Genomic DNA, 12,829 nt, shown 5'->3' on the forward strand with positions numbered 1-12,829 from the left:
TCTTCTCTGGTCCCCCCCGTGCTCTTCTCTGGTCCCCCCCGTGCTCTTCTCTGGTCCCCCCCGTGCTCTTCTCTGGTCCCCCCCGTGCTCTTCTCTGGTCCCCCCCGTGCTCTTCTCTGGTCCCCCCCGTGCTCTTCTCTGGTCCCCCCCGTGCTCTTCTCCAGTCCCTGTGCTCCTCTCTGGTCCCCCCTGTGCTCTTCACCAGTCCCTGTGCTCTTCTCCAGTCCCTGTGCTCTTCTCCAGTCCCCCCTCTGCTCTTCTCTGGTACCCCCTGTGCTCTTCTCCAGTATATGTGCTGTTCTCTGGTCCCCCCCCCCCTGTGCTCTTTTCAGGTCCCTGTGCTCTTCTCTGGTCCTCTGCTGTTCTTTGGTCTCCCCCTGTGCTCTTCTTCCGGTCTCTGTGCCCTCAGCTAGGGATCAGGGGGCCCTCCATGGTTTCTTGCATCAGGGCTCTGAATGTTCTGGTTATGCCTCTGCTCCACTGCCAGTGTTCAAGCTGTTGTCACACTACCACTCCACTTCTCATCCCACTCTCTTCTCTCCCTGCTGCTTCTCCTCTCTGCACCCCATTTCCATCATCACTTTCCATTGCAGCGGCTCATGTAATAATAATAATATACTGTTGCTTATCTAATTTCTCATAGCTGCTTTCCTAATTTCTCAGAACTTTCTGTTCATTATTTACTGTCCAGTGCAGCTGAGGCTGCAGAGAAAGGGACTGAGGAACCTCTGTACTCAGTCCCTTTTTCTGTCTCAATAGTGAGACTGTTTAGACCCCAAATATTTCACCATAGTCCAACAATATTGCTATGAAAAATAAATAAATAAAAAAAAGTAATAAAATTCTAAAAACTGTGAAACAAAGAAGAAATAAGATAGTTAGGGGTTTGTTAACACTTTGGTCCCTAAGGAGTGATCAGCATTTGGATTGCTTTTCAGAGAGCATTTGGCAAGTGATAAAGAGGCATTGTATTGCCTCTTCACCACCTGCTTTATACACTTCAGCCCTGCATTACCATGCTGCAACCACGTGTATTTCACACAGTTGGTGGGCACTTGCAGAGCAGCACCATTCCCTTCAATGGGTCACATTCAACAAATTCATGCCGCAGCTGTGAAGCAAAGCATTGTGGATACAGAATGTTTACACCCCCAGGTGCTGCCTCTGCAGCTAAAGGGGGTAATGGTAGAGGCACACAGGGGATGACAGATTATCCCCTCCCGGCCATCATAATTTAACCACACCCACTTTTTACCACACAAACTTTTCGCCGCGGTGCTCTACGCTTGCCACAGGTCAATCACCCTCCTAAATGTCCCTCATTCTCCACTTCAAAAGTTGGGAGGTATGAGAGAGTGCTGAGTTGAGCTGAGAGGATCTGGTGTGCCGAGAGCCTGTGGAGAGAGAGAGGGGTCCAGTCCCAGGAAGGCTTACACAGGTCGTGAGTACTGAGGATTGCCCCTGGAGGTCTGCCTGAAGTTAGAGAGGACCACTTCGGAAGAGGTTCTGGGATCCAGTGTCAGCTAGCTGTAAAGTGGGTACCTAGCTTGAGGACCCTGAAGCTACAGAGGGGGTACATAGTCAGTGGACCCTGAAGAGTTCAAGGTTAAAGGGGGCACCTGCAGTTTGGGCCCTGAATTGCACAGAGCGTGGCAGTTAAAGTGACAGCTATACAGAGTTCTACTTTATACTACCTCAAGCTGTGCCAGATGGGGGAAAGTATTCAGTGACTTTCATAGTACAACAGTGTCAGGAGTTCTACAGTTCTCAGTCTTGGATCTTCTGGACTATAAGTCGAGGATTCAGCACTTCTTCTGTTCTACAGAGTGTTCTCAGTGTCAGTGAGCATTGGATGGTGCCGGTGGGCGTCAAGGAAGCGCCAACAGGCATTTCAGAAGTTAAGTCCCAATTGTAATTAGTTAAAGCCTCAAGGAGTGTCCCACTCATTCCCTTCTCCTATCCCAAACACAAAACACAAACAAAGATGCAGGAGTTGTCGCTGCTTCAGTTGTCACACCCAGGGTCGCAGCTCACATGGGCTGGAGAGATTACCGGTACTAATGGCAGACCCACATCAGGCCATAGGCCTGGAAATCTTGCTGCACGTGTATTCTAATAGATTCTACTAAAAAAACAGAATATGAAATAATTGCATTAAGGGCTCGTTCACACGGGCGGTCCGATCAGATCCGCCTGTCAGTTTTTTAGGCGGATCTGATCGGATCCTCCATGCAGCTCTATGGGGCAGCGGATGTCAGCGGAGACACCTCCGCTGACACCCGCTGCCATCCGCATCCGATCCTGTGCTGAAATCTGGACGGATGGAAACCCTATTTTTCCATCCGTTCAGTAATCGGATCGGATCTGATGAGAGCGGACAAGCGGTCCGCTCTCATCGATCCCCTATAGAGGGCAGCGGGTGCTGAGACACCTCCCTTTCCGCTCTGCAAGTGGAGACGGAGCTGTCATCCGCCGGCTCAGCGGGGATCGCGGATCGATCCCCGCTGAGCAACACGGATCCGCCTACGGAGGCGGACCGTGTGAAAGAGCCCTTAGGCTACACATTTATATAGTATTGGCATACTATACAGCAGTTTAAACAGGAACCAAATCCATATCTTTCAAGGAACTGGTAACTAAATGTCCTTTCAGAGACATACTCACACACATACACAGCAAGGCCAGTTCTGATGTAAGCCAATTAAATAAATCAAATAAAAAATTGATGAATAGGAGTAATAAAGACCTAATCAACCTAACAGACAAAAAAATCTAATCAAATCAAGTAATCGTCTACTTAAATCTCACCTCCTCCTTCTTACTAAATGACTAATCAAACATTTACGAAATATTGCAAATCTACCTAATATTTTAATCCAGATAAACTATATAACCAAGAAATAAAATAACTGATTTGCTAAAGTTTTGGACTTGTGGGAAATAAAGGAGGCCCTTAACAAGCAGTTTTCACCCAACCCTACCTAACAATCTATAAGGTACTAGGGATGTAAAAAAAAAAATGTGATTATATTTTAACCACTTTACCGCTGCTCACTAGAGCTCTACTGCGGCAAAGTGGTTCGTTATCGTCTGGCAACATAGACCTACGTCGCCAGACACTCCCCCTTCTTGGAGGCTCGCTACCGCTGTATTCAGTCACAGCGGGAGTCGGGCCAGGGGAGGAGCAGCGGCGATCGCCGCTGCTCTTCCCTGATCATCGGGGAATCGAGTCTAGAGATCCGCCCGCTTGTGTAAACAGAGCGGGCGGATCTCCTAAGTGACAGGCAGGGTCAGATTGCAGGGTTCAGCATAGCTGAACCTGCGATCTGTCCTTGTGTCACATAGTCACCTCCCCCCACACATGTCAGTAAGCACCAGGCATACATTAACCCCTCCCTCTCCAATAAACGTAACCCCTTCCCTGCCAGTGTCATTTTTACAGTAACAGTGCATATTTATAACACTGATTACTGTAGTAATGTCACTGGTAACCCCAAAAGTGTAAAAAATGTCAGTCAAGGGTCCGATCTGTCCGCCGCAATGTCGCAGTCCTGCAAAAAAAAAAAAAAAAAAAAAAAAAAAAAAATCGCAGATCGCTGCCATTACTCGTTAAAAAAAAAACACCAAAAACGGCAGAAATCTTTCCCTTAGTTAGTAAACGCAATAACTTTTGCGCAAACCAATCAAAATACGCTTATTGCAATTTTTTTTACCAAAAATATGTAGCAGAAAACAAATTGGCCTAAAACGATAAAAAATTTGATTTTTACATTTTTTTTTGGGGGGGGGGGGGGGGGGATTTCATATAAAAAAGTGAAAAATATTGTTATTTTTTCAAACTTGTCACTCTTTTTTTGTTTATAGCGCAAAAAGTAAAAATCGCACAGGTTATCAAATACCACCAAAAGAAAGCTCTGTTTGTGGGGAAAAAAGGACATAAATTTTGTTTGGGTACGGCGTTGCATGACCGCGCAATTGTCAGTTAAAGTCGCACAGTGCCGAATCGCAAAAAGTGGCCCAGACGTAAGACAGCAAAATCCTCCGGTGGTAAAGTGGTTAACACAATACTTTGCATAATAAGTGATAACTATAAAGCTATATTGCTTATTTGAGTGGGTTATTGCATATTTGAAGCTTTTTTTTTTCTTGGTAACAGTCTCTTTAAAGAAAAGCCTTTAACAGTTATTGTTCTGCAAGCCAATATATCTCCGTGGAGTGTCGTTTGGGGAACAAAAAACATGCAAACTGTACAATACATTTTCTCAACATTGTAGATGCTACTACTAAGGTAAATTCAGATTATGACAATTATGATACAGCTATTGTGCCCTAGAATATAAGAATTCCGCTCATCTCCTTCCTGCAAAAACAAAAGTGCTGATGAAGGGGGGAAGGGTGCAGCACAACCTCCCAAACTATACAGCCTTTTGATCCAGAACACAGCTACAACCATATGTGTTCAACTTCCTGTGTGACCAAAAGCTGTTTGCTGTAATGTAAAAAGCATTGCATGACTGTGCAACCTATTTATTTATTTGGGATTTGTTTATTTTTTCAAGTCTTGCCAATTAAAGCATTCATGGTACACATTGTTAAAAACAAACGTTATTTAAAAAAAAAAAAAAAAAAAAAAAAAACTTGAAAAAGGAAAACGTCTGTAATGTACAATATAAGCCTTCTATGGGACATTATTATTATTATTATTTTTTTTTTTTTAAGAATAAGATTTTAGAGGTCTCACAGAATTATGAGCATACCGGTACATCATATTGAGTTCACATACGAGAGGCAACTCTGAAAGTGAATGGTGTCAATAATATACTTCCAAGGTACAACATGCACGAATTGCTCAGAAAAAGTATAACACAACCATACCCCTTTATTCATATGCCTTTACCATGACATTATTTTTATTTATCATCTAATAATCTTACTATAATCACTGCTCAGATAATTATATGTTCTGTACAAACAACTAAACAGGTTAGACTTTGTTACAGTTTTCCCAAAGTGGCATATAATCTGTCCCATTATTTGTGCATATTGTCATTGCTTAACAATAAATCCAATCTAATCTGAGTCATTGTGAACCTAAACTTGTAAACTGAATATGGTACATTATTTTATTTTACACAAGTATGAAGCTAAGGAGTTTTTAGAATGAGCCTAACTTTACAGTGAAATAGCTGTTAGTTGCAGGATGAGTGAAAGTGTGCCATGACAGTGAAAGGCATGCAGTATCTTTCTCTTAAACATTATACTCCTACATGAAAACATTAGCGGTAAAATGCATTCCCTTTCCCTAATTCCAATCACTCACCCGCAGCCTCAGGGAACAGCACTACCATTAGAAGCAGGAAGAGCCCAGGGAGCCCACAAGTTTCAGCTGCAGACATGACCCACAAGAAAGCTAAGATAACATCACATCAGTGCTGCTGCTACCCCCTCCTCTTCGAATATGTAGCCAGAATCCTCTCTCTTTCTTCCTTCCTTCTCCTCCTCTTCCACTTCCCTTCACTCCTCCTCTCAGCCTAGTTATGTTTCTACCAAACTCTCCTTCTTGCTCCCAACCCCCTAAAATCTTAAATTCTCCGTGGCTACTCTTTACTCATGTGTTATGAGAGGGAATTTACATTATACTTTACTCAATTTAAATGCTAGATTCATCTTTAAAAATAATAAATGAACATGTATATTAAGAAAAAAATTGTGCATTTATTATTATTATTTTTTTTTTTTTTTTACAGACAGGGCCGGACTCGGAATAAAAACCAGCCCTGGAAATAATTTCATGCCAGCCCCACAGCATTATTATACCAGCCCAACAGCATGACGTCATTATTTTCATACAAGGGAAAACCATGCATTTTAAAGCACATGTGAAGAGTGTATTATATATAGATAAGACAGATATGAAATCACATAGGGCTATATATATATATATATATATATAGACATAAGAGCAAATTCCAGTTAAAAGTGGAGCGATTATTAAGAACAGTCCACTTATTGCGGTGGTGATATATTACCAGAATAATAAAGAATCAAAGTTTGCCTTTACATCACGGTCCGCAGGAGTTCCCCCTTGCACTGTAATGGGGAATCCTGCAGACTTTGATGTAAAGGGGAACCCCAGGAACTCTGGAAATGTGACCAGAGACCACCTTCCACAGAAAGAATACACTAAGGTAATGGGGGGAGGGGGTTACAGTGGTGTAGATGTCAGAGGCTGTGCGGACATGTGCAGGAGATGTCAAAGGCTGTGCGGACATGGACAGGATGGGATCAGTGGCAGCGGTGGTGGTGGTGAGGGGGGGTGGTAATCAGTGGTGGTGGTGGTGAGGGGGGTGGGATCAGTGGTGGTGAGGGGGGTGGGATCAGTGCCAGCGGTGGTGAGGGGGGTGGGATCAGTGGCAGCGGTGGTGGCGGTGGTGGTGAGGGGGGTGGAATCAGTGGCAGCGGTGGTGGTAGTGGTGAGGGGCAGTGACAGCAGTGGTGATGAAATCAGTGGCAGCAGTGGTAGTGAGGGGGTGGAATCAGTGGCAGCAGTGGTGGTGGTGGGGAGGGGGGTGGAATCAGGGGCATAGATGGTGGTGAGGGGGGTGGGATCAGTGGCAGCGGTGGTGGTGAGGGGGATGGGATCAGTGGCAGAGAAGGTGGTGGTGGTGAGGGGGGTGGGATCAGTGGCAGCATTGGTGGTGGTGAAGAGGGTGGGATCAGTGGCACATGGACATTGGTGGTCAGTGGGAAGAAGGAGGAGGACACACTGAAGGAGCTCTCTCTGAGAACCAGACTTTTTTCAAGCCTGGGCCTTGCCTGCTAGCTTGGCCCAGGAACAATGCCTGATCCTGGGGGAGGCCCTGGGAGGGATCCCCCTGATGACACGGGGCCTAGTGAGGAGGAGGTGGAGGACCTGTCTGTGGGTCCAGGCCCTGGTGAGAATGTGGATGTCTTCAGCCAGAAGGTTATCAATCGTTTTTGGAAGAGCTGAAGAAAAACTTAGTTTCTCTTACGTCCTCCGACAGTCGCCGCCTCTTCATATTCGTCACATATGGGGTATTAGACTTTGCTCCGAAGGAGTAGCTAGGCAACAGAATATGTTAACATTAAAGCTTTTAACATATCCCACCCTCAAGGGGTGGTCCCCTCAGTCAATACCCTCCTACTTCCTGCAACCATATCTCAGTTTCAATGTCTAGCTTGTCAGGAGTGGCTGGCTCTCTCTGTGCTGGGGCTTTGTGCCCCAGACTCTTTCTTCTTTTTTGATTTTTTGTTTGAGTTTTCTCTCTACCTTTACTTAGCTGTTCTTTTTGTCAGCATTAGTTAGTTCTTCTGATGAAGAGGATCATGCGGGCTGGGTCTCGGGCTGATCCCCCTGGTCGCAGGTCGTGGGTCAGTGGCTTCCCAGCCTGCCATCGAGCGTTCAGCCAGGTAACGCTCCTGGCACAGTGAACGACCCATCCCTGTTCGGTGCAGGGATGATTGGTGAGGTGGCTACCTCACTGGACGCTGTGCGGTTTCTTAACCCCCATTTTGTGCGTCTTGTATGCGACTCTCCCTGCCTCATGCGCAGCGGCTTGTTCGCCTGTGCGGGTTCCCCACGCCATTGTGAGGTAAGTGTATCTATGTGGGGACCTGTCTGTCTGGGGGGGGTGTCAGTCTGGGACTGTGTAACCTGCCTCTGTTCTCACTGTTTGTCTCCCTATCACTCGGCTGCATGCTGTGGGCTGCAAGGGGGGGGGGGGAGCTGTGTGACACTATGTGTGTCAGCTTTGTCAGTGTGAGAAGCTGTGTGCTGTGGGGCATGTTTTGTGGCATGTTTGGGCACTATACAGCGGTCGCTGCGGCGATCTACCATGTTTTTTATATATGGCTATAATGTGTGCATTACTGTACTGTGGAGCGGCGGTTTCGGTGCCAAACGGCGCCATTTTGCCTACACTCGCTCCGGCCGCATGTTCTACATGCATGGCGGCCATTTTCTTGTAGCCTCCCATAGGCTTTAATAGAGCGCCCTGGTCGCATCACTTCCTCTTCTCCTGGGTACACCGATCGAGGCAGCAGCAGCGGCGAGGGTCTCCTCAGGTTATATCCTTCTTATCCATTGCCTGTGTCAGTTTTATTGTCCCTGTGGGGGTCTTATTGTGCTTGTGTGTGGTGCGGTGGGCCTGCGCTCGCCGCGCTTGTTAAAGGGGCAGTTAACCCTTTATTATCCGGCATTTGATATTGGGGCAATGGATTCTCAGGAGGGCAAATTTCCTACCGCCTTGGTGGATAGCCGGGGGATTTAGCCACTATTGTGGCTGGTCTTGCTGCTCAGGTGCAGATGCTGGTGGCTGCTCAATCTACTAAGAGACCCAGAGTTTCTCTTTCCTCTGATTCTGAGGGTGAAGGTGATGGGGCTGTTATGGCGGGGGTCTCCTTATCGGGGTCCCGCTCCTCCCTGGATCTAGTGGGGTCCGAGGTGGAGGCTGAAGTTGAAGGGGTTGATAATTCTCCCCCTGGCTCGCCTGAAGAGCTTGCAATCATGGATGAATTGATTGCTTCCATAAAACAAACGCTGCGTTTGCAGGATGAAGTGTGTCCCCCCGCTGCCTTGGCGGCTTATGGGACGCAGAGAAAACGCAGGACGCCGCAAGTTTTTCCCTGCAATGATGATTTTCAGCGCGCTGTTAAGGAACAATGGCGCAATCTACGCAAACCTTTTGCTGTGCCAAGTAGGTTCAAGCTGCGTTATCCTTTCTCGCCTTCCACTGATGAACGGTGGTGTGTGCCACCCCCGGTGGATCACGCAATTGCGGTTTTAAACAAATCCACTGCGATTCCTGCAGAGGATTCCCCGGTGTTCCGTGATGCCACGGATAGGAGATTGGAGTCTCTTGCCCGTCATACTTACTCTATTACGGGTTCTATGCTTAAGGCTCTGTTTGCCTCTCTCATGGCGGCCCAGGCTGTCGCAAGTTGGACGCAGATGCTTAGGCGCGTCCTAGTGGCCGATTCGGCCTCGCCGCCGACCCTGGATATGGTGGATCAAATCCACCAGGGTGTCATGTATCTGTGTGATGCGGACTTGGACTTAGTCCCGTTGGCTGCACGTGTACACAGCGTGGCGGTGTTGTCTCGCCGCCTGGTTTGGTTGAAATGTTGGTCGGTGGACCAATCTTCACTTAAGACCTTAGCCAATCTGCCTTATGATGGGTCTCGCCTTTTTGGGGAGTCCTTGGATGTGTTGATTAAGGGGATCACCGGAGGTAAGAGCACTCTCTTGCCCCATTTCCCCAAGGCTAAGGGGGCTTCTGGGAAGAAGCATGCTAATTTTCGGCCCCCTCAGGGGTCCTTTCATGCCTTTCGGTCGCACTACAAGGGCAAACCGTTCAAAGGTCAAGGCTCTCAAAAGAAGCCCTGGTCTGGGAAACAGAAGTCCGGTCAGTCCGGATCCGCAGCCCATAACAGTGCGGCCTGAAGGGGCGCCCTCACCCAGTTTTGGGGTGGGGGGACGCTTGCTCGGTTTTCTTCAACCCTGGTTGGCCCGCGTGCGGGACAGATGGGTTCAGGAGATCGTTCGATCTGGTTACAAGATCGAGTTTCTCTCTCGGCCGGAGAGCAGATTTTTTCCCTCAAATCTTCAGCTGTCTCCAGAGCGTTTACGGGACCTGCACCTGGCGGTGCGGGACCTGAGGGCTCAGGGAGTGGTGGTTCCGGTGCCTCATCGGGACAGATTTCGGGGGTTTTATTCCAATCTGTTCACCGTGCCCAGGAAGGAGGGCAAGGTTCGTCCAATTCTGGACTTGAAGGCTCTGAACCGCTCTGTGCGGGTTCGCAAGTTCCGCATGGAATCCCTGCGGTTGGTGGTGGCTGCCCTGGTTCCGGGGGAATTCATGGCCTCCATCGATTTGAAGGATGCGTATCTTCACATCCCCATTTTCGAGGGTCACCAGCGGTACCTTCGATTCGCCATTGCGGAGGATCACTACCAGTTCATGGCGTTGCCTTTTGGTCTCGCCTTGGCTCCGCGGGTTTTCACCAAGGTGCTTGCACCGGTTCTGGCATTATTGAGAGCCCAGGGCATTTCTGTCCTGGGGTATCTGGACAACATTCTGGTTCGGTCTGCGACCAGCCAGGGTCTGGAGAAGGACCTGTCTGTCACGATGCAAACTCTGCAGGAGTTTGGTTGGACGATAAATTTTCCAAAGTCGACACTGAGTCCGTCGGTTCGTCTTCCCTACCTGGGAATGATCCTGGACTCGGTGCAGGCGAAGGTCTTCCTGCCGGAAGACAAACTCAGAACTCTTCAGGAGGAAGTCAGGTCCCTCAGGGACATTCCGCTCTCGTCTCTGCGGACGTGCATGAGATGTCTGGGGTTGATGGTCTCGGCCTTCGAGGCGATTCCCTTCACCCAGTTTCACACGCGGGGTCTCCAAGCGGAGATCCTGTCCATGTGGGACGGGCGACCTCAATCTCTGGATCTTCAAATCTCGTTGAGTCATCGCACCAGAAGAGACCTTCTGTGGTGGCTCAAGTCCCCGATGGTGTCCGGGGGCAAGTCGTTTCGTCCTATCTCGTGGACGGTGATCACCACGGATGCCAGCCTGTCGGGCTGGGGTGGTGTTCTGGGCGTTCTGTCCGCCCAGGGAACTTGGTCGGAGGGGGAGTCCTCCCTTCCGATCAACATTCTGGAATTGCGTGCGATAAATCTGTCTTCATCGCTGGACGGACCGGCTGCCGGGCTGCCCGGTTCCGGTGCAGACGGACAATGCCACGGCGGTGGCCTACATCAACCACCAAGGGGGCACCAGGAGTGCCCGAGCGGCTCGAGAAGTGGCCGACATTCTGACTTGGGCCGAGACTCATATCCCGGCGATAACGGCGGTGCACATTCCGGGGGTGGAGAACTGGCAGGCGGACTATCTGAGTCGCCAGACCCTGGATCAGGGGGAATGGTCTCTCCACCCGGCTGTCTTCCAGATGTTGTGCGCGAAGTGGGGTCTTCCAGATGTGGACCTGTTCGCGTCTCGTCTCAACAACAAGGTGAGAAGGTTCGTGGCAAGGACGCGCGACCCTCGGGCAGACGCGTCGGACGCGTTAGTGGCCCCGTGGCATCAGTACAAGCTGATGTACGCGTTTCCACCGATTCAGTTGCTGTCCAGGATCCTTCGCAGGTTACACTCGGAACGCAGCACGGTGATTCTTGTGGCACCGGACTGGCCTCGCCGGTCCTGGTACGCAGACCTCGTGAATCTGGCGGTCGACGCCCCGTGGCGTCTGCCTCTTCGAGACGATCTCCTGTCTCAAGGGCCGATATACCATCCTGCTTTACAGTCGCTGGCTTTGATGGCCTGGCTGTTGAGACCGAGGTCCTGAAGGAGAAGGGTCTCTCCCCGGAGGTCGTTCATACCTTGATCAACGCGAGGAAGTCTTCCTCGGGGAAGGTTTACTACCGTACTTGGAAGGCCTATTTTGCCTGGTGTGAGTCCAGGGGGTTTTCACCCCGCACGTACTCGGTTTCCCGAGTGCTGTCCTTCCTTCAAACATGTGTCGGTCAGCGTTTGGCGCTGGCTACGATAAAGGGTCAGGTGTCTGCGCTGGCCATTCTGTTTCAAAGTCCCGTGGCTTCCAATTCCTTGGTTGGCACTTTTGTTCAGGGAGTGCGGCATCTGGTTCCTCCTAGGAGGGATCCTCTGCCCCCTTGGGACTTGAATCTCGTTTTATCTGTGTTACAACGTGCTCCTTTTGAACAGATCAGGGAGATCTCGTTGTCTATGTTGTCCAAAAAGGTCGCCTTTTTGGTTGCGATCACTTCGGCTCGCAGAGTGTCGGAGCTGGCGGCTTTGTCCTGCAAGTCTCCGTATCTGGTTGTTCATTTGGATAAGGTGGTCTTGCGACCTAATCCTTCTTTTCTTCCGAAGCGAGTTTCGGAATTCCATCTTAATGAGGATATTGTCTTGCCTTCGCTGTGCGCGAAGCCTAAACATCCAAAGGAGGTGAGACTACATTCTTTGGATGTTGTTCGGGCGATAAGGGTTTACCTTAAATCGACTGAGTCTTTTCGAAAGACGGACTCCTTGTTTGTTCTTCCAGAGGGTCCTCGGAAGGGCATGGCGGCGTCGGCCTCTGCCATCGCCAAATGGATCAGGCAGACCATTGAACAGGCGTATGCCTTGCAAGGGAAGGTTCCCCCTGTGCCTGTGAAGGCGCACTCTACTAGATCTCTGAGTACGTCTTGGGCCTGTCGTCATGGGGCTTCTGTAGCCCAGGTGTGTAAGGCGGCGACCTGGTCGACCGTGCACACTTTCACAAAATTCTACAAAGTAGATGTTCAGGCATCGGCGGATGCTTCCTTTGGCCGCAAGGTTCTTAGTGCGGCAATTCCCTAGGGTCCCTTGTTGGGGACCTCTGGCTGTTGGGATAAGTTTTTTATCCCCTGGTTCTTTGTCTTTTCCTGGGTTGTTGCTCCTGTTGAGCAATTATTTTTCCTGTAGCCCAGCTGGTTTCCTTCCTTTGGTAAGGTTCCTTTCTTTGATGCGGAGACTGCGTTGCCTTTCGGCGCGGATGCGTTTCCCACCCCTCATGTTTGCACTGCTTTGGGACGTCCCCATATGTGACGAATATGAAGAGGCGGCGACTGTCGGAGGACGTAAGAGAAAATTGAATTTTTGTAAAATCTTACCTGTAAAATTCCTTTCTCTGAGTCCTCCGACAGTCGCCGCCCCCGCCCCTCTTTTGGGGTTTGGTTGTATACTCTACTGCTATTCCACTGAAACTGAGATATGGTTGCAGGAAGTAGGAGGGTATTGACTGAGGGGACCACCCCTTGAGGGTGGGATATGTT

The 12,829-nt window shown here is 49.3% G+C and overlaps 1 protein-coding gene across 1 annotated transcript in view; it reads right to left on the minus strand.

The window, feature by feature from the left end:
* RECK (reversion inducing cysteine rich protein with kazal motifs) overlaps positions 1–5,461 on the minus strand; it is a gene marked incomplete at its 3' end in the record, with an annotated part of 1,214,950 nt that extends 1,209,489 nt beyond the window's left edge. The window contains exon 1 of the mRNA XM_082258598.1: positions 5,321–5,461. Coding sequence (XP_082114724.1) covers positions 5,321–5,396 — 76 coding nt within the window. The 5' untranslated portion in view covers positions 5,397–5,461. The remainder of the gene's footprint in view (positions 1–5,320) is intronic.
* Positions 5,462–12,829: the final 7,368 nt, after the last annotated feature.

Source organism: Pelophylax lessonae (assembly GCF_965119305.1).
Source record: "Pelophylax lessonae genome assembly, chromosome: 5".
NCBI lineage: Eukaryota > Metazoa > Chordata > Amphibia > Anura > Ranidae > Pelophylax > Pelophylax lessonae.